This window comes from Sus scrofa, chromosome 2 (genome assembly GCF_054392235.1).
Source record: "Sus scrofa isolate SSC_HxYL_T2T_F1_AM1 chromosome 2, Sscrofa_HxYL_maternal_Yorkshire_Landrace_v2.0, whole genome shotgun sequence".
Taxonomy (NCBI): Eukaryota; Metazoa; Chordata; class Mammalia; order Artiodactyla; family Suidae; genus Sus; species Sus scrofa.
Window position 1 is genome coordinate 968266 of NC_139384.1, and position 20658 is coordinate 988923.

The window sequence follows — 20658 nt, forward strand, 5'->3', positions numbered from 1 at the left end:
TCCTGCTCGTGCCTGCACCCAGCCCCTCCTGCACAGGCAGGCCGGGTCCCTGGCTGCTTCTCCCCTGCTCACTTCCCTCAGGCCTTGGCCCTGAGCCTCTGGGGGCTCCTGTTTCCCAACCTCCACCTGCTGCCTCACCCCTGCCTGCAGCCCCCTTCTCCCCAACTCCCTGCTGTCTCTGTCTGGCATCTCCTCTTCCGCTCGGGATAGTCCGGGACCAGCCTGGAGCCTCTGGGAATGCAGCCCCGCCCCCACCCGGTCGACCCCCTTCCCTCCCCGTCCTGCTCCTGGCCTCCGCCCCCCCACCCCCCGCCCCCGCCGCTTCTGCTCTGCTTCCTCTGGCCTCCTAACGTGGCCTCCGCGCCTTCCTGGCACTAACTCCCTGTTTCTCTTTCCTTGTAGCTAGAGCACATTCAGAAACACACATGGTACATGTAAGTAGCTTTTGCTGCCCTCGTTGCCTGCTTCGCCTGCCGCTGTGGCCTGGAGGGCCTGCTAGGGAAGGCAGGGGGAGGGCCCGGCCCAGGGCAGGCCTGCCTCCAGCCTTGGGCTGCCCGGACAGCTCTCGGGCCCCGGGCCGGCCGGCGCTGGGCACAGGCAGGAGGTGTGCAGGGGCTGGGCGCAGGGAGAGCAGCAGGACTCAGGGGCCCCGGGAAGGGGCGGGGGCGGCGGAGCCTCGGGCTGGGCCAGAGGTGAGTGACCTGTGGCCGTACCCTGTCGCCCACAGAGGCGGCAAGAATGAGCCGGAGCCGGAGCAGCCCGTCCCCCGCAAGGTGCAGATCCGCTCGCTGCCCAGCCTGGAGGACATCGACCCCGACGTGCTGGACAGCATGCACTCGCTGGGCTGCTTCCGGGACCGCAACAAGCTGCTGCAGGACCTGCTGTCGGAGGAGTGCGTCCCGGGCTGCACTGGGGGGGGGGGGCACGGGGACACCGCCCTTCTCGGGAACCGCCACCCACCCTTCTTGGCGCCTCTCACCCCCGGCAGGGAAAACCAGGAGAAGATGATTTATTTCCTCCTACTGGACCGGAAAGAAAGGTACCCCAGCCACGAGGACGAGGACCTGCCGCCCAGGAACGAGATAGGTACGAGGCCCCGCGCGGCCCGGCCCGAGCTGCCCCCTCCGGGCTGCCTGGCTCTGACCCCCCTCTGCATGCAGACCCTCCCCGGAAGCGCGTGGACTCCCCGATGCTGAACCGGCACGGCAAGCGGCGGCCCGAGCGCAAGTCCATGGAGGTGCTGAGCGTGACGGACGGCGGCTCCCCGGTGCCTGCACGGCGGGCCATTGAGATGGCCCAGCACGGCCAGAGGTGCGTGCCTCCCGGGAGGAACCAGCGCCCTGCCTCGCGGTGCCTCGGTCTGGTCGGCGTCGGCGCCCCTCTCGGGCTGTGCTGGGCCTCGCCTGGCTCTTCTCTGCCCCCCCGCCGCGCCCTGGGGCTGTGCGAAGGCCGCCGGGCAGGGCTGGACCATGCTGTGTCAGGGGCTGGGCTGCACTGGCTGCGCGGGGCTGCGCGGGGCTGGGCTGCACTGAGCTGGGCTGGGCTCATCTGGATGGGGCTGGACTGAGCTGAACTGGGTCGATCTGGGCCAGGCGGAGCTGGGCTGAGCTGGGCTGGACTGGCTGAGCTGGGGTGGACTGGAGTAGACTGGGCTGGGCTGGACTGAGCGGGGCAGGGCTTTGCTTCGTTGGCCTGGGTTAAACTGGGCTGGGCCATGCCTGACGGCACTGGGCTGAGCTGGGCTGGCTTGGATTAGACTGAGCAGATCAGAGCTGGGCTGAGCTGGGCTGAGCTGAGCTGGACTCGGCGGGGCGGGGCGGGGCGGGGTGGGGCTGAGGTCACGCTGTGTGCTGAGCCGCAGCCTGTCAGGCTGACCCTGCTTGATGCTGGCCCTACGTTTGGGGTCAGCTGCGGGGGTCGGGGACATGGAACTTGGGGGTGGAGGGTGACGAGCAGGTCTGGGCTATCCTGACGGACCTCCCTGGAGGAAGGGAGGGCATCGTGGCCCTCGGCGGATTCGGGCTGCCTGGCTGAGGCCAAGCATTCCCACCCGGGCAGGGTCAGCCGTCTGAGGTCAGCCCTGGAGCCTGGGGGCACGGCTGGAGGCCAGCAGCCCTGGCTGCCCCTGGTCCGCTGGGCGCTGGGTGCTAGGGCCGGCCAGGCCCTGAGGAGCTGCAGGGCTCTGGGCCACCGTCAGGATTCAACGGGGCTGGCCCACTGAGGCCACAGCCCCCCAGTGGTCCCTGTTCCCCGCCCTGGAGCCAGGCTGGCTCAGCCTCTGACCCAGGCTCCCCCGCCTCTGGGGCCTCCTTCCAGGGGGTGGGGAGGGGACGGTGTAGTAGCAGGTGCCACCGTCCTGCCTGCTTGTGTCACGTCCTGCTTGCTGTGGGCGCACCTTTCCTGGGGTCCCAGAGCAACGTGGCCCCCTCCGGGGACCCAGGAGAGAGGTCGCCTCTCCGCAGCCCACCTTTCCCACACCTGGCCCCCCGGCCCCTGGTCAACACCTGCAGGGCAGGCTGAGGGCAGGCCGGCCCTTGCTGCACCAGCCACCCCCATCCCCACCCCCACCGCTCGCCTGCCTGGAGCCGGCCTCTCGAGCGGGGCCACCTGTCGTGGCTTCTGCTCCACCTTCCAAGCCTGATGCCTTGGGGGCCAGGGGCCCTGGGATGGGGCCAGGCGTGAGCTGTCCCAGTAGCCACCAGAAAGCCCCTCCCCCTGGCCCTTCCCCCCTCGCTGCTGCTGCTCCTTGAGCTCCGCTTCCTCTCTGACTTGGTCCTCCAAGGTCTGGCCGGGCCACCCTGGTCAGCCGGTCACCAGGGCTGGGTGTGCTGTGGCCCTGGCGCCGTCCTGCAGACTGACCTTAACCCCCATGTCCACATGCCCTGGCCTGGGGCCTGGGCCCGTGCCCAGCTCAGAGCTGTCTGGAGGTCTGGCCTCCTGGACTGCCTGGTGGGGCTGCGTCAGTAACTCTGTTTTCTCGCTTTGTTCCCGCTGTAGTAAAGCAATGTTCAGTAAAAGCCTGGATATCGCTGAAGCCCACCCCCAATTCAGCAAAGAAGACAGGTATACACCCGCCCACCCACCCCCCGCCCCCCAGCCCCAGAGACCACGCGGGCCTGGTGGCAGGGCTGGGCCTGAGGCACATCTGGCCCCCCTCTGGCGGGGGCGGGCCCGGGCCAGGCTAGGCTGACACCCAGGAGGAATGGGGCTGTGGGGAGGCCAGCGGTGCCCGGGGAACCCCTGGCAACAGGCCGCGAGGCCCCTTCCGTCCTGCCCGGGCCCTGCGGTCCGTGGGCCTCGGTGGCCCTGGTGAAGCTCCCCCCATCCCACGTGGCCTGTGGCCCGGGGCTGCCTTACTGCCCACGCCTTACTGGCCAGAGTGGAAGTGCAGGCTCCCCAGGAAGGGGCAGGAGGCGGGACGGTCTCGGGCTGGCCTTCCTGAGCCCCAGCCCCGTGCTGGAAGGCTCTTCAGCCCAGGGGCAGCAGGGGCCGGGCGTGGCCCCAGGGCCCCTCTGGCCCGGCCTGCGCCCTGCCCCGCGCCCTGCCCTGGCTGCTCTTGTGCTGGCGCGTTCTTGGTTCCCAGGGGCTGCCTGGTCAGACAGGGGTGCGTGGGCACCCCCACTCCCCCGCGCTGCTGCTTTTCTGCTTTCCTTGTGCCGAGCGCCATGCTCGTGGCCGCTGCCCCTGCCGGCTGTGGCTGCGGGGGTGGGCCCTGGCTGCCCCCCCCCCCGCCCCCTCCTCGGCATCTGAAGGCTTCCGGCCCGGGCCTGGCTCCGGGTGTGGTCCTGGACGCGGGCAGGCTGGGCCGGGGGGCTGAGAGCAGGCTGAGCACCACTGCCTGTTCTGTGGCTGTGTCAGGCGGGGGGGTCACTGCCACGGGGCCCGGGGCCGGCTGTGGCGGGCAGGCGAGGCCCCGTGCGGCCGGGCCGCGGGCCGCGTGGCCGCCCTTCACTCCTTTCTGTCCTCCTCTCTCCTGCGGCTCCAGTCCTCTAAGGATGGGCGGTGCCGGCGCCCAGGGGTGAGCGGCCGTTTGCTTTCCCTCGGGCCCATGCGGCGTGGTGGAGCGAGGCCCTACAGGCCTGGCCCTGCCCTGGGAGGTGTCCGGTTCCCGCCCCGAGAGGGCGGTGGCTGCCTGCGTCTCAGCCGGGCACGCGGGCCCAGTGGCTTCCTCCAGCCGCGCCCAGGCCAGGCCTGCAGGCCGAGTGGGGCCAGGGGCGGACCAGGTCCGCGTCCCTGCTGGCGCCCGTCCAGGACCTTGTGGTGTGAGCGGGGGGTGGGGGAGGGCCATGGGCGGCTCTGGGCCAGGCGGGTGGCCGTGGCCGTGGCCGTGGAAGGCTGGGCCAGTGCCAGCTGGTGGCCTGCACGCCAGGTGTGAGGTTGTCAGGCGGGTGCCGGACTCGGGGCCTTCGACGGCTCAGCCTCGGGGGCCAGCTGGGCTCAGGGCAGCCGAACGCGGCGAGCGGACCCGGCCCTGGGCTTGAGCTGGCTCACAGGAAAAGCTCTGTCTCCCCTTGGCCCTTCGTTCAGCTGAGCCCCTGAGCAGTCCTTGCCGAGGGTGCCTCTGTGCCATCCTGGGCCAGAGGCCTTGGACCTGGGGCACCTTCTTCGTGGGGGGAGGAGCCCCAAGGCCACTGGCTGCACCACCAGGGCTCCGCTGAGGTCCCCAAGGGGCCATGGGCCCTCCTGGGCCTGGTGAGAGGGGGTGTGGGGACAGCAGACTGGGGTGGCCTCGGGGCTCCCGCCAGGGCTCCGGGCCTCCCGGAGGGACCGCCCGAGGGAGAGGAGCTGAGAGCCTGCAGGCCCTTCGCAGTCTGAGCCGCTCTCTGCACCTGCACCCCCAGGTCCAGGTCCATCAGTGGCGCCTCCTCCGGCCTTTCCACCAGCCCCCTCAGCAGCCCCCGGGTGAGTGACGCCCCCCGTGGCCAGTGTGCACCAGGGTGGGGGGGCGGCCGGGCGGACCCCCACCCCGCCTGCTGCTGGGGCCGCCCGCGTGGTGGTGGCTGCTGCTCTGTGGTCTCCGGCTGCTCTCGCTAACTGCACGTTTTTTTTGTTTTGTTTTGTTTGTTTTCTCGTGTGTTGTTTCCTTTCGTGGCAAACGCTCCCACCCCGCGCCCGCCTGCCCCCGCTGGTCCTCCTGGGGTCCTCCTGCTGCTGTGTGTGCATGTGGGCGGGTGGGGCGTGGACTGCGGCCGCCTGGCTCGTGGGGTCCCCTTGCTCTCCCCATCCTGCCCCGGGCGCTGCCCTGTAGCCTGTTAGAAAGTTTGTCCTGCCTCCCCTGCCCCCTGAGCTCCCCTCCCTGGCCTGTCCCCCGGCCACCTCTGCCGAGCCCGAAGCTTACCGGAGCGCCTCCCGGCCCGGACACGGCCTCCCTCCACAGGCCGCCCCGCGGCCCAACCCCAAGACTCAGACCTTGCCGAGCAAGGCCAAGCTGACCGACAAGCCGCTGCAGGGCACCAAGTCCAACCCATTCCCCGCTGGCACCCAGGCCAGGCCCCCTGTCCCCGGGAGCCTCAGCCCCCAGCTGGCACTGTCCCCAGGCTCACCGGCCCTGCCGGCCCCTGCCCGGCTCCCACCCACCGGGACTGAACCAAACACCAAATCTGTCCCCACCATACAGGTGACCCCTCACCCCTCTCCGAGGGGCAGTCCCCTCCCTACCCCCAAGGGGACGCCCGTGCACACGCCTAAGGAGAGCCCGGCTGGCACGCCCAACCCCACACCACCGTCCAGCCCCAGCGTGGGAGGGGTGCCCTGGAGGACGCGGCTCAACTCCATCAAGAACAGCTTCCTGGGGTCACCTCGCTTCCACCGCCGGAAACTGCAAGGTGAGGGTGGAGGGCTCTGGGGGCCACGGGGGAGCACGGGTAGCCGGGCCCGTGGCGCAGGCAGGGGCCAGCTTTGGAGGAGCTGGCCCTTCACCCTTGGGGGTTCATCCTACCAAAAGCTCTGGGGGGCAGTGCCTCCAGTGTCCCCGTGTCCACGCTGCCCGCTTTGTGTCGAGGACCCGTGCTGCAGACGCCAGCCTGCTGGGCGTGCTCCTGAGACCCCGCCGGCTCTGTTGCTCCCTGTAGCCGCGGGGGGGGTGGGGGGGGCGGGGGCAGGTGGGTGTGGATGGTCAGGATGGGCGTGGACCTGGGGCAGAGGTGGGCACGGACCCCAGGCACCCACCTGCATGCCGGGTGCCTGGGGCCCGTGGGTAGCCCCTGCCCCAGGGCCCACTGCTGCAGAGTGGGGTCCACAGGCGGGATGTGGGCGGCGGGGGCCGTGTCCCGGGACGGCCAGGCTGGTTGGAGGCCAGGCCTGGTTTCAGCACCAGGAGGCCGGACAGCTCCCTGGGGCCCGGGCTCCCGTGGCCGTGCTGCGGCCAAAAGCAGGGGTGGACCTGGGCTTCTGGGCCGTCGTCGGTGAGGGGGCCCTGGGGGGGCAGGGTGGAGTGGTCACCATGTCGTCCCCTTGTCCTTCCTGTGTGCAGTTCCAACGCCTGAGGAGATGTCCAACCTGACCCCGGAGTCCTCCCCAGAGTAAGTGGCCCTGCCCGAGGTGGAGGGCGAATGTCACCTCCATCCTGGTGCCCGGACACCAGCAGGGGGCCCGCTGAGGGCTCGCCGGCCGAGCACCCCAGCCCCTGCGGGTCCTCCTGCTTGTGGCCATCCCCTGTCCCCGGGCCCCTCAGCACCGGTGGCTCTGCGTCTCCTCCACCTTCAGCGCCAGGTGGGGGCAGGGCCCGGGCAGTGGGGGAGCCGCTCTGCCGGGTTTTGCTCGGAAGCCACAGCCTGGGCTGGGGGGCGGCGGGAACAGCACAGCCAAGCCTCGGAGGGACCGTCCATCCTGCCGAGAGCCCTGGCCTCCACACGAGGGAAGGCGGCTGGGCACGTGGTGCCTGCAGGGGGCGCCTCTGCCAGGAAGGGGCACTGGGCTGTGTGGCCGGGCACTTCCCAGGACAGTGAGGCCGGAGTGCGGCCGGACACCGGAGGGCCTCATGGAGGAGGCCTGGGAGGAGGAGGAATATGCAGTTGTCCAGCAGCTGGCAGGAGCACGCGTCCAGGGAGGGGGCCTCGGCCAAGGCCAGGACGGGCGGAGCCCTCGGCTCACCGTCTTGCTGGCGGAGAAGGCGGGGCCTCGAGGTGGCACTGCGGCCCCGCCCAGGCGTCTGGACATGAGCCAAGACCCCAGAGAGGCCCTGCCCGTGCACTCTCCTCTTGCGGACATGAGATGCGGGGTGGACGCAGGGCAGGGCCGCCGGGGCCTCATAAACAGCCTTCTGGGAGGCACTCGGGCCAGCAGCCAGCCTCGCAGAAGCTGTTGGTACCACGTCGAGCCCCCTCGTGGGGCCTGTGGACGCAGAACCCCCACCAGGTGGCTCGCGTGGGCAGCCAGCCCGAGGGGTGGGGCTCCAGGACTTCTGTGGTCCTGCTCTTAGGGTCATTTTCCTGCTGTCACCAAAAGCTCACAGCCGTACCTGTAACGATCCTTCCTTTCCCAGAAAAGTCTGGAAACCGCCGCGAGCAGCCTGCCCCTGCAGTGCAGGTGGCCTGCAGCCTCTCCTTCTGGTCCCCGAGGCCTTTGGAGGCCTCGGCCCCTCCCAAGGGTCCTGGCTGGCGCCTGCCACCCATTGGGTTTGGCTGATGGGCTGGAGCTGGGGGGGCGGCGGGGAGGGTGCACCTGCTCCTGCCGAGGATGGGCGTGCCCGCCCAGACACCCCCTCTGCAGAGTGTCTGCGCCTCCACGTGCGTCCGTGCGCATGCGTCACGTGTGGACACATGGCACAGCATTCCGGAGCTGGCGCACCTGAGACTGGGCTCTGCGGGCGGGGACGCGGGCGGTCTCTCGTCCGGTCTTGAGTGCTCTGCCTGCAAGGCCTTTGCGCTCACCAGAGCCCCGCCACGAGCCGAGCGGTCGAGGCCGGCCACGTCGTGGGAGGGTGAAGGCTTAGCTCTCGGTCTGCTGGCCCCCATTGTCTCAGAGCCGTTCTCAGGAAGCAACACGCAGCACTCGAACACAGGCCCAGGGAGGCCCAGCGCGCCGCCCGCCTCCCAGGCTGCTTTTAGGCCACTGCCAAGCTGCCAGTGTCCCTGAGTCCCGTTACTCTGTCTCGTCATCGAGGGGTCGGGGGCAGGAGACCCCGCCTGTTGGCTCCAGAGCCGCCTCCCAGACCAGCTGCTGGGCCTCAGGCCCCTGGGCGGTGCTGGGGTGGGCGGGGGAACAGCCTGCACCCCAGCATTCTGAACACACCCAAGGCCCAGGGGCTGCAGGACGTGGGGAAGGAGGGGAGGCGGCCAAGCAGCCGTGAGGGGTCGGAATGGACACGGCTCCTTGGTCAGGGCTCCGGGCCACACGCAGAGGCCACTCTAGCTGCGACCCTGCAGCACTGCCAGGCTGGAGAGCCCACCCTGGACACTGGGCAAAGGGAAGCTGGCAGCCGAGCCTCAGAACTGCCGGCGGGCGCCACTGTGCGGGAGACCCCGTGGCTCGTGCTGCCCGAGTGGGTGCCCGGGACCGCGGAGCCTGCCGCGTCCACACGGGAGCCACCCGGGTGTGAGAGTCCGAGGTCCCCTGCACGCGCCCACCACCCGGCCTCCGAGCGGAAGGCCCCTGCACGCGGCCGCACCGGGCCCTGCCGGGGTGTTGGCCGCGGACGGTCGTCTCCAGGCTGGACTGTGGCCAGGTCCCCGCCGCGATCCTGAGCCGCTGGCAGGATGCAGGCCTCTTGGCCCACGGCCTCCGTGCCGGTCCGTCCACCTCCAGCACGTCGGTCCGCTTCTTTGAAACACGGTGGAGGCCCGCGCGCCGAGGCAGGGCGGCCTCTTGTAGATTAAGCTCAGGCCTGGCGCCGGCACTGTCCCCACAGGCCTCCGGTCGGGGCGAGTCCCGGGAGGTGGCGGGCTGGGGGGCCGGCAGGTTCACCGCACACTGGTGTGCGCCGTGGGGGCGGCCCCACGCCGGAGAGGGTGGCCCTAGACGCAGGGCAGGGGGACGGGACGGGAGGCTGGAGTACAGGGGGCCTTGGGTCCACGGCGGCTGGGCCCCCGGGGTTCAACGCGACCTCGGTGTTCCAGGGTGACTGGGCCTGGGGTGGCCTGCCAGGGGGGAGGGGCAGGTGGCCCCTGGGCCTCAGCCCCGTCCTCTGCGGCGGCCGTCCCGTCCCCGGTGCACACGCACCCGTGCGGGATCCGTGGCTGCTCTGGCCCCACCCGCCACACTCCTCCCCACGCGGCCCCAAGGCGGGGGCGCTTTTTTCCCGGAAGCCGCGGGACAGCCGCTTATAGCCAACTGCCCCCAGACGTGGTGGCCTAAACGGAGGAGCAGATGGGAGGCCACCCCGCCCCCGCCCCCCCTTCCTCCCTGGGGTGGGTGGTTCTAGGGGGTGCTGCCCGGGCCCAGCAGGTGGAGGGGTGGCTCTGAGGCTCAGGCTGTGGAGCGGCCGTAGGGCTGCTGAGCCAGGGTCCGGGTGGGGGCCAAGTTGGGGCAGCACGCTGGCGCCCAGCCTGGGGTGCGGGCGAGCCCGTCCTGGGGCTCTACCTGTGGGAGCCCGCCCTGAGCCCCGGCCTCACCGGCCCCGCCCCGCCCCCAGGCTGGCCAAGAAGTCCTGGTTCGGGAACTTCATCAGCCTGGAGAAGGAGGAGCAGATCTTCGTGGTCATCAAGGACAAGCCGCTGAGCTCCATCAAGGCCGACGTCGTCCACGCCTTCCTGTCGGTGAGCCCGGCCCCAGGACCCCGCCTGGCGGGGCGGGGCGCCACCTCCTGGGCAGCGCTGGCGTGGGCCAGGCAGGGCGACGGGGAGCTGGCAGCCGCGCAGTGTGCGGGCCTGGGCGGGGGCCTGGGCTGGGCGGGGGCGCGGGGGCAGGGCGGAGGCGGGAGGGCAGGGGTGCGGCACGGGCGGCGGGCTGCGCTCTCTGAGGAGGGAACGCCGGGCCTGGTGGAGGTGCCGGAGGCCGCCTGCCCTCCTCTGCCCCCCACTGCTGCCCCCCGCCTCCCGCTGGCGGCTCTGGGAGGGTGGGCGATGCTCAGGCCGGGTGGGGGGTGGGGTCCATTTGTCTTCACTGGGACCTTTGGGCACGTGGCGCAGGACACCCTGGCGGTTTGCTTCCCGAGTCCCGAGTCCCGTTTGGCTCCTCGGCCTCCCGGCCATGTGCTGACCCTTACAGTGGGCGGGGCCTGCCCCGGTCCCTCTGGAACCAGCCCCTCCAGGCGCTCCGCCACGCCTGCCACCCTGGCTGCAGCCCAGTTTCCCTTAGGGCCTTGGGGACAGCTTGGCGCTCCTCCCCGAGGCCTTGAGAAACCAGGAGAGCTGAGCACCAGGCAGGGGGCCGTGGCCTTGTGCCGCCTGTGGGCACCCTGGCCCTGCCGAGTGGCCCCGAGTCCCCATGCAGCCTGCCCTCCCCAGGGCCCTGGGTCTGGGCCTCCCCCGAGGCCCCCAGGCCCATCCCCAGGGGTGTCCTCTTCAGCCTCCTGCCACAGGCCGGCCTTTCCACCCAGAAGGCCAGCGAGGTGCTCTCCCGAGCGCCACCCGGAGGGAGGGCACCTCCCGGCTTTGTTCTGATCCCCTCGCTGGGAAAACACATGCGTGCACACACACACACACACACACACGCAGGCACGTGGGCCCCTGGGCTGAGCGGCCGACCCCAGAACCAGCAGAGCAGGGGGCGCTGTCGTCTGCAGTGCGGGGGGGCCGGGGGGGGCACTTGCTCAGTGGGATGCCAGGTCTCCGGGACGCCCAGCCCTCCTGCTCGCTCCCGCGCCCTCCAGCCCCCGCAGCCCTGCTTCCTGGCTCCCGCCTCGCGGTCCCGGTGGAGACCCTGGGGCGAGGCTCTGGCGGGGGCTCCCTCCCCCGGGTTCTCTGGGCGGGGGGCGCTGGCTGGGGCCGGGCTCCCCGCACTCAGGCCTCCGCCGCCGCCCGCCCGCCCGCAGATCCCCAGCCTCAGCCACAGCGTCATCTCCCAGACGAGCTTCCGGGCCGAGTACAAGGCGACGGGGGGCCCCGCCGTGTTCCAGAAGCCGGTCAGGTTCCAGGTGGACATCACCTACACGGAGGGCGGGGCGGCGCAGAAGGAGAACGGCGTCTACTCGGTCACCTTCACGCTGCTGTCAGGTGAGCTGCGGCCCCGGCCCAGGGCGCGGGCTCCGGCGGCCCTGCCCGGCCTGAGCCCCCGCCCCCGCGTCTCCCCAGGCCCGAGCCGCCGCTTCAAGAGGGTGGTGGAGACCATCCAGGCCCAGCTGCTGAGCACACACGACCAGCACTCGTCAGGTGAGGCGGGGGCTCGGCTCGGGCCGCCCTGAGGGCCGGCGAGCGGGTGCGGCCCCGCCACGCGCCCACCTTCCTGCCCAGCTGCGTGCGGGCCCCCAGGGAGCAGGGCCGTCCCGGCCGCCTCTGCACACCAGGGTGGTAGGCCCAGCACCCCACACTGAAAGGCGCCTCTTGTCCACTGTAGAACCCCCCCCGCCAGCTCCAGGACTAAGCTGGGGTGCTGGGCTTAAGGGCCAGAAGGTGGCCACCAGCTACGAGAGTAGCCTCTGACACTGGCAGGTAAGGTGTCCGGCCCCGCCGCTGGGGCAGGGAGGGGGCTGCGGGCAGGTCCTCTGCGAGAGCCAGGCTGGCCCCGAGAAGGGCACCTGTGCCCACTCTCAGGCCCAGCGGCCATCTCCCGGCCCTGGGCAGGCCGTGGGCCCAGCACCCGCTGCCCCAGGCCAGCAAGAGTAGGTCTGCGGACAGCTGTGACCCAGGTCCTGACTGGGAGCCCGCCGCCCTCGGGGTCCCCCCGCCACGGCACCTCCCAGGACCATGGGCCTGGTGGCCGCGTTTGATGACACACGAGGCGCTGCCCGCCACCCACCCTCCCCGTGACGGGCAGGACAGAGGGGCCCGGTCCAAGCAGGGGCTCCCCAGCGAGCTCAAGGGGACACACAGGGCACAGGGCTGCCCGGGGCCTAGAAGCCTGAGGGCCTGCACGCCCGGTGAAAGGGGGAGTGGGCTGCAGCGGGCCCCCGGGGCGTGTGCATGAGCTGTGCGTGAGCAAGGGCGAGCGGCACGTGTTCCCACGGTGGCGGGGGCCAGCTCACCACAAGGCCAGTGTTAGGGCTTGGGGTCCGGGAACACGGTGTCCAGCCCAAGCCCCACCTCTCAGAGCCCCCTGTGGCCGCCTTCTGTCTTCCACGTGGGGTCCCAGAGGCCAGACTGGCCCCAGCCGCCCACCTCTGCCCGCCATTCTCATTCCATCGTCTGTGTGCCACCTGCCCCCACTCCAGCGTGTGTCTCATCTCCCTGTGGCCGGGATGGGCCTGGAGGGCCCCTGACACCCTGGCCCCAGCCGCACGCTGTGGGCCTGCTGTCGGGGCCTGGGAGCCGGGCGGGCGGGCGGGGTGAGCAGCACAGGGCGCGCAGAGCGAAGCCGAGGCTGGGGAACAGCAGAGCTTGTTCAGGGAGGCCGGCCAAGGGCCTGCTGTGCTGCCAGAGGACAGCCGTGCCTGCGCCATAGCCCTGGTCCTTCTCTGCTCCTGGCCAGGCAGAGTCCCACCCTGGAAGGCATCCTTCTGGCAGCGAATGTCCCCCGCGCTAGGCCCCGGGCACAGCAGTAAGCAGGGTGCACCCGGCTCTGATGCCCTTTTAGCCCTGTGCCCAAACCCATGTCCCTGGAGACAGCTGGGTGCCCATTTCTGGGTCGTACCCATCCCCCCTGCCTTCCTTCAGGGGGCCCTGGACCTGGGGGACCAGGCTGGGAGGCCAGCCCAACCCGAGGCCGTGTCCCCAGGCCTTCCCGAGGGGTCAGCCTTCCCTGACACCCCCCGCCCCTTCCCACACTGGACACTGTTGTCCAGCAAGCTCAGTCCCAGAGCCGCTGCAGGAGAGGGCCGGGATCTGGGAGGCCTTAGGGCCACTCCCACAGGGCCCCGGGCCCAGCCCAGGCGGGAGAGGCTGAGAGGACCCGTCTCCCAGGAAGTGAGGGCCACGAGGGAGCCGCCCCCACCGGGGCCTGCAGCCCTCCCCACCCCCAACACGCCCAAGACCAGCCGAGGGTGGGAGAGGGTCAGGGTAGGGGTGCCACCCTGAGTTGAGGGGCTCATGGGAGCCGTGCAGCCAGATCAGGAGTGCCAGGGTGAGGACGTGGAGGTGGCCAGAGGCGACCACAGCCAGAGGGCCTCTCAGCTCCAAAACCTGTGTCCTGGGCTCAGAGGTAGAGGGGACGGAGAGCCAGGCAGGCTTACAGTGGGCAGGGCTCTGCTCGCGTCCAGGAGTGGGTCCCCCACACCCTCTGCCGAGCCCCACCCCACTCCAGGCCCCACCCTCCGAGCCCCACTCCTGACCACAGCCCCGCCCACCCCACTCCAAGCTCCACCCACCCCTGACCACAGCCCCACCCACCCCAGTCCGAGCCCCACCCCCTGGCCGCAGCCCCGCCCACCCCACTCCAGGCTCCACCCACCCCTGGCCACACACCCCCCCACCCCACTACAGGCCCCCCTCCTCCGAGCCCCACCCCTGACCACAGCCACGCCCACCCCACTCCAAGCTCCACCCACCCCTGGCCACAGCCCCACCCCCCCACTCCGAGCCGCAGCCCCGTCCACCCTCGTCTGAGCCCCACCCCCCTGGCCGCAGCCCCGCCCGCCCCACTCCAGGCTCCACCCACCCCTGGCCTCAGCCCCGCCCACCCCACTCCAGGCTGCCGCACTCAGCCTGAGGCCTGAGCCGGAAGCCTTTTTCACACGTGTCCCCCTCCTCTCTCTGTGCTCCAGACACCACTAACTGTATGGAAATGATGACGGGGAGGCTTTCCAAATGTGGTAAGAACCCCTCACGCTCACCGGGGGCCCCCCAGCCTGTCACCCCCACTGCTCACCCGCACCTGCAGCCTGCTCCTGGCCGGTGCTGCCCCGCCCCCCCGGGGTGTCCGCGAGGGGCTCGACAGACTCACGTGCCTCGCTGGCCCCCAGCCTCTGTCAGAGCAGCCTGGGTCACTCACCCTCCAGGGCGGCCCCAGGATCAGGGCAGGCTCCTCACAGGGCGACCCCAAGGCTCAGAGCAGGAAGGGGTCCCCAAGGCCAGCCGGGGTCCCACGTGCGGGCTCCAGCCTGGCGGCGTCAGGCACCCTGTCTGTCGGAGAGGCCGGGAGCCCCCGGGCGGCCCCCGTGCCGCCCTTCTCGCCGCGCCTGGCGGAAAAGGGACCCTGCGCATGGGGTTGGGGCGCAGGTTCAGGAGGCGGAGCTGGAGCTGAGGTGTCCCTGCTGGTGCTCTGCCCCCGGACAGCGAGCACAGGGCCGCAGGCGGGGCGGGCGCGTCTCTGCCCCTTCTTCCTGCGCTCAGGCTGCCGGCCACGCCCTCCCACACCCCCGCTCCATGCCTGTCCACCCCTCCATCCATCCGTCTGTCTGCTGCGACCTGTGTCCACACTGCGCCACCTGGGCTGGCCAGGGGCCGGGCTCCAGGCCTCCTGGGGGACGTGTGGCGGGTGCGCCGGCCCCCGCCTCCCGGTCCCGCTGGGCCCTGGCCTACGCCTCTGCCCCCAGCCGGCGAGGCCGAGGCGGCGGCGGCGGCGGCGGCGGCGGGGGCGGGAGGGGGGGCGGGCCTTCGGGGGAGGCCTGGCCGTGGGGGGAGGGCCCTGCAGCCCCGAGGCCTCGAGCCCGCCCCGGCCGCCCGGCCGCCCGCTTGCTCCGCGGCCCCGCCCCCGCCCGCAGGCCCCGCGTTCATCGGTCTGTTCTCTCTCTCCCTCCCCCCTCTTCTCTCCTCTTCTGTGCACTCAGGCGGCCCATTGAGTAGCTTCTTTGACGTAATTAAACAACTTTTTTCAGACGAGAAGAACGGGCAGGCGGCCCAGGCCCCCAGCACGCCCGCCAAGCGGAGTGCCCACGGCCCACTCGGGGACTCCGCGGCCGCTGGCCCCGGCCCTGGAGGGGACACCGAGTACCCAGCGGGCAAGGATACGGCCAGGACGGGGCCGCCCGCCGCCCGCCGCGAGCAGCCTTAGACACATAGCCCCCTGCCCCGCGCGGCCCCGACCGTGGCCCCCGGGCCGCCTCGCCGCCCGCCCGCCCCTGTGGACCCGGGGCCGCGCCCATCTGCCCGTCTAGACTGTTGTGAAGCCGGGCAGGAGAGCAAAGCGGGCACGGGCCGCGGCTGCCCCCCCCACCCCGCGCCCCGCCCCGGGCGCGCTCTCTCTCTCTCTCTCTCGCTGTCTCTCTCTCTGCCTGTCTCTGACAACGCCACTGTTTCCGCTCTGATACCAGGAATTATCCCGAAAAGTTAACATGTCACCTCCACGAGGCCGTCCTCTGTGCTCTGCACCGGACACCGGCTGACCGAAGGCCGCTGCCGTGGACCCGCCCTCTCTCCTCCTGCTGCTGCTGCCTGCTGGGCGGCGGGGCCCTGCCCGCCCGCCACCGCCGCCGCCGCCGCCGCTGCCCACCTGCCCACGCGGCAGCTCTGCCCGGTCTCAGCTCCGCATGGCCAAGGGGAGGAGGCCCCGGCCCGAGGGGAAGCCGCCTCGGGCCCACCTGACTGGACACGCAGTGACCCGAGCCCTCGGCGGGTCCGGCCAGGGCGAGCGAGGGGGCCAGGCAGCCGTCGGGCCCGGCCACCGCGCGGCCTCTCCTCCGCACCCCCCCCCACCGCAGCTCCCTCCTGTGCCTCCCCCCCACCGCCCCCCCGACCCCGCGCCCCGGGCTGCAGACGGCTCCCCTTCCTGGAGACCCCGGAGCGCCCGCCCCGGGGCTGGCCCAGATCAGTGTTATTTATTTGCTGTTTTAACTTATTGAGTTTCTTCTCTGTTCAGGGAAGGGGCAGCAGCAGCGCCGTCCTGCCGTCTGTCTGTCTGTCTGTGTGTACGTCTTGGGCAGGGTGGGGTCTGGGCCCAGGTGCCCGGTGGATGGCGCCGTCGGGGTGCGGGGGCTGCCAGTGGATGCAGTGCCCGGCAAGCTACTGTAAACTTTAAAGAATTCCTGCAAGATATTTTTATAAACTTTTTTTCTTGGTTGTTTTTGGAGAAGGGTGCTGGGGGAGCCGCGGGGCAGGGTGAGGTTGCAGTTCGGTTCTTTCTATACACACACACACACACACATATATATATATTTAGAGAACGGCGGGGTTCGCTCTGTCCCTGGTTCTGTCCCGTTACTGTGGAGAAGGGACTCCGGTCCTCTGGGGGCCAGGCATCCCCGGGGCCCCTCCGCCAGGCCTGGGCTGGGGCCGCCTTGGTTTTGTGTCTGCGTGGGGGCGGGGGAGGCCCCCCCCAACATGGCAGGGGCACCGCCGGGTTTTTTTTTTTACTAAAATGACAAAAAATTAAAAAAAAACAGAAACAAAAACAAAACCCCACCGAGGACAGGAAGAAGGGCAGCAGCGCCCTCTGCGGCGTGCTCGCGGTCCGCCGGGGTGGCCAGCACAGGCCCAGGCGCGGCGGGCGCAGGAGGCGGGTGTGGCAGCGTGCCCTGGCTGTGACGAGCCCATTTTGCATCTGGCGTCTCTCCTGCCCGCCCCAGCGCCTCTCCCGTCGTCGCGGATGGGTTTTTGCCACTCTGCCCACGGGCCCCTCGCCCCAGGCTGGATTTCAGCACATGACACAGGTGACACCAAGAGCAGAGCCGCGCGGTGCGGGCGGAGGGACTGCGCAGAGCCGGCCAGACGACGGGAAGCAATATCTCGCGCGCGCCTCCTCTTTTGTACTCGGGACACAGACGTCACGGAAACGGACAAGCCCCCCACCCATGTACCCCTGTCAAATAACTGTGAGCGACTTTAGTTCCAAACAATAAATTCCTTCAGTGACGACACCAACGCCAGTCTCCGTGCGGGCCGGCTAGAGGGCGCCGATGGGGGCCCACCCGGGAGTGGCCCCCCCGAGGGGTGGCCAGCACTGCTTCTGCCCAGTGAAGAGGACAGGCCCCTGTGCAGGGCGCCCGAGTGGGCACCTCAGGCTGGGCCGGGCGGCGAGCAGAGGCCAACTTGGCGCTCTGCTGGGGACGGGGGTGCCGGGGGAGCTTGGCCCCTGCCTCTCTGCTGCCCCCTGACCTCGCCCTGAGGCCACACCTGAGCTGCTTCTTGGAGGATGAACCTTCCTTCCGAGGAGGCGGCAGAGGGGCAGGTGGCCCAGCCCCGGCGGTGACGGGCCGAGGCTGGCAGGCGGCCCCTGGAGACAGCGGGCTGGCAGAGCACTATGGTCCCAGCTGGACCCACCACGCCTGCCAGCCAGGAATGGAGGCACCGGGCCGCTGCCCCTCTGCCGCTGCAGCCCAAGGACAGGTCCACTCCTGAGAGCCCGGGCCACCCAGCCCTATGTCCCGAGGGCAGCTCCGGGGAGTCCACGCACACAGCCTTGAGGATGGACGAGGGGCCCACCCGAGGCCCTGGGAGGCCTCCCCCGGCTTCTCCACCTGCAGGGTGTCAGGGGCGGCCCAGCTGCCCAGCACCCAGCCATCTACGCCACGGCAGTGCTGCGACATGGGGCTGGGGGCTGTCCGTGGCAGGAGCCAGCCTGCCCGCCGCAGAATGCCTGCACCGCCCTGGTCTCCACACACCCCAGCCCCGCGAGCCCAACTCTTCCCAGGCCTCACCATCCGCCCCGGGGGCCCACCCAGAAGGCACGCTCTTCCTTCCCTGCTGAGCGCCCAGCCGGAAGAGAGTGCCCCGAGCGGGCCTTTGTCCCGGGCTCAGCTATGAGCTCGGGGCTCTGCTGGAACCAGGATGCAGGAGGGTCTGCCTGGAGCCTCTGAGGGAGGCCAGTGCCCAGAAGGCACCTGGGACTGGGCCTGGCGTGCTCCCCGGGCTGCACGGTGTCCCGCTGACCTCAGCTTCAAAGGCAGGTGGAAGGAGGGGAGTTGGCTGCTGCCTTTCGGCCAAGGGGCACGTGATTTTCCGGCTGTGGGGCCCCTGCTGAGCCCCCAGAGCCCCCTGCACGCTTTGCAGGAAGCAGCTGGTACACAGGCCTCTCTTCTCCCACGCGTGACGTCTGCGGTGTGACGTGTCAGCCTGTCGCCCGTGGCTGGAGCCCCAGCAGGAGAGGTCACGGTCTTCCCGGCAGAGCGCCAGCCTGCCGCCTGCCCACCGCAGCCCCTGGGGGCAGGGCCCCTCGCCTGCCGTCCCACTTCCGACACCACGCGCGCTCTTGGCTGGAAGTGACAGACACCGAGAGCAGCCGGGCAACAACTGTCCCCGTTCCATCCACGAACGTGAGCTACAGCCCAGCGCCCCGGGACGGCTGCGTGCCAGACGCTCCGCCGCACTCCGCCCTGGGCGCTTAGCCCAGGGCCCTCACACCACTGCTGGGCCTTAGACATTGAACCCAAAGGATCAGCACCTGAGGCCTGAGCTCCTGGGCCACCCGCAGTTCTCCGCCTGGGGCCGGGTCACCGGTGAACAAGGCGACCGTGGTGCGTCCACCCACCTGGCCAGGGACAAGGCGGGGAGGCAGCCTGACCTGTGTCCCCAAGGTGGCTCCGAGTGCCGTCAGGTGGCAGAGCTCGAGCGGGGCGTGCACGTGGGAGGGGACGGCAGCCCAGTCCTCACTCTGCTCTGCCAGGAGCCTGCCCACACGCTCCCGGCGGACTGTGGAGGCCAAGGGCCCACCGCTCCCAGGCTCAGAACTGGGGACTCCTCGTGCTCTGACAGGCCGGCCTGGGCAGGGTGCGGCAACAGCAGGGACCCCGCCCGGGGGTGACCTGCCCCTTGCCTGCCCGCCCTCCCTCGGGCTCAGGCCCCACGGGGCTGTCACTCTGCGCCAACAGCAGGCTGAGCCTCCCGGTGAGACCCCGCACGGGTGGAGGCCCGCAGGGAGCAGAGGGGGGCGGGCAACAGGGAGGGGAGACGGGCGTGAAGGTCAGGGCGGGGATGCCCACGGAGACACCAGCCCGAGCACTGGCGACTGCCCCACGCTTCCTTGGAGTCAGGCCCCTGGCCCAAGAAACGCCCCCATGCGAGTCCCATGGCCCGCTGCACAGGATGAGCTTCCTGCTGCTGCTCTTCCAAGTTACCAAAAACCTAGCGGCTTAAAAGCACACACGTGCGCGGTCTCGGGAGGAGCTGGGTCTCACTGGCTACCTTCCCGGGCGGGGCTGCGTCGCCGCTGCAGGCGCTGGGGAAGAGCCCTTCCTTGCTCTCGGCCTCGGCTCCCGGCCCCTCCCCCGCCCCGAGCCTGGAGCCCCAGGCTGAGTCCTCGTGCCTCTCTGGCGGCTGTGAGGACCCTTGACTCTGGACCCAGACCCTCTCTCCGCCTCAGGTTCAGCGGCTGAGCAGCCCTGATTCCACCCGCAGCTCCGCGTGCCCTCTGCTGCGGAAGGAAGCAGGCAGGCAGCTTCGGGCGCCGGGGCGGGCTCCTCGGGGGGCGGCACGCTGCGGTGGGCAGACGGCCCCTGCAAGCGTCACAGCACCTGACACGGAAAACACACCCCTCCTGAGGCCTCCAAACGTCTCAGCAGCGTCCAGTCCAGCCCCAGGTCTCGCCTAAGTCATCTGACTCAGGTCAAAGTGAGACTTGGAACTCGATCCATCCCACAGCACAACAGGCCTGCCCTCCCGCCCTGGACCGCTGCAACCGGAAGTTACCTGCATCCAAACCCGGCAGAGCGGGCGCTGGCTGCCAGTTACAGATGCTGCCACCCGGCTGGGGAGGAGGCAGAACGAGGCGGGCCAGGTCACGGCCCAGCAGGGCAGCCTCCACGAGGCCCGGCCGGGGCTGGCGCCTGGGGCCCCGGGCTCGGTCCTCGGGATGCACCCCCCCCACCCCCCGTCGGATCCCTTCCGTTTGAAGAAAGGCAGCCAGTCCCTGGGCGGCGCTGCATCCTGGCTTCCCCGCCCACAGGGCGCGAGTCCACCGCCTTCGCCGCCTCCCCTCTGCGCAGGCCGCCAGGGTTCCTGATGGAACAAAGCTCTCAAGAGCCGTGGGGGTCCCACGGGGCATCTCCCCTGAGACCCGACGCTCCTCCAGGCCCTTCTGAGGAGACCCTTCCTCTGTCCCCGGCCTGGGCTGCAGCGGCTCAAAGGCACCCGTGGGCGCGGCCCCCCTGACTCGCCCGTCTTGCGGAGCCGTCGGCAGAAGGCCGGCCGGCTCCCCTCGACGCGGCCCTGACAGCGAGCCCCGTGAGGTCAGGCCCTCCGCGGGCCGGCCCGGCCGAGGCCTTCTCGCATCAGCTGCTCCCTCCGCCCGTCCCTCCCGCCCTCCCGGCGCGACGTTTACTGGAAGCAGCGAGAAGCAGCCAGGCTGCGCTTCGGCCCTTTGGCTGGAGGGCTCCTCGGCTAAACTCCCACGTCCTGCCGTCCGTCCGCAGAGCTGCAGGCCGGAATCCAGCTGAGCTGTCCTTGCCTCCAATTTCCAGTGACGCAGTCTTCCTGCCTCTGAGCCCCGGCCGACGGGGGGGCCCGCGACGTTTCTGTTTCTTTCTCTTTTTTTTTGCTTTTTAGGGCTGAAGCCGCGGCATCTGGAGGTTCCCAGGTTAGGGGTCCCATCGGAGCTGCAGCCGCCGGCCTGCGCCACAGCCACACCAGATCCGAACCGCATCTGCGGAGCGAGGCCGGGCATGGAACCCGCGTCCTCACGGATGCCGGGCCGGTTCGTCACCGCGAACTGCCACCTTCCTGTCTCTACCGCAGATGCTTCCTGACGATGCCACACTCTTCAAGGTGGGTCCGGCCTCCTCCCCGAGCCTGCAGCGGCTGCGCTGTTAACAGCCTC

General features: G+C 70.7%; 1 protein-coding gene across 18 annotated transcripts in view; it reads left to right on the plus strand.

Annotated features, from left to right (window-relative positions):
* The window catches only part of BRSK2 (BR serine/threonine kinase 2), a 57538-nt gene extending 40773 nt beyond the window's left edge, over positions 1-16765 (plus strand). The window contains exons 9-23 of one of the 18 annotated variants that reach the window (XR_002341376.2): positions 403-434; positions 728-892; positions 989-1086; positions 1161-1311; positions 2998-3063; positions 3986-4018; positions 4842-4902; positions 5618-5825; positions 6473-6521; positions 9572-9695; positions 10913-11093; positions 11172-11249; positions 11434-11528; positions 13736-13783; positions 15224-16765. Coding sequence is in view for 13 of the 18 variants with exons in the window: in XM_021082585.2 (XP_020938244.1) it covers positions 403-434; positions 728-892; positions 989-1086; positions 1161-1311; positions 2998-3063; positions 3986-4018; positions 4842-4902; positions 5618-5825; positions 6473-6521; positions 9572-9695; positions 10913-11093; positions 11172-11249; positions 13736-13783; positions 14741-14964 (1518 nt within the window). In the remaining 5 variants the exon portion in view is untranslated. Of the gene's footprint in view, positions 1-402; positions 435-727; positions 893-988; positions 1087-1160; positions 1312-2997; positions 3064-3985; positions 4019-4841; positions 4903-5248; positions 5826-6472; positions 6522-9571; positions 9696-10912; positions 11094-11171; positions 11250-11433; positions 11529-13735; positions 13784-14740 lie in introns of all 18 variants that reach the window. The other 17 variants (XR_002341377.2, XR_014836544.1, XR_014836545.1 and 14 more) reach the window with 17 other exon arrangements.
* The last annotated feature ends 3893 nt before the right edge of the window (positions 16766-20658 follow it).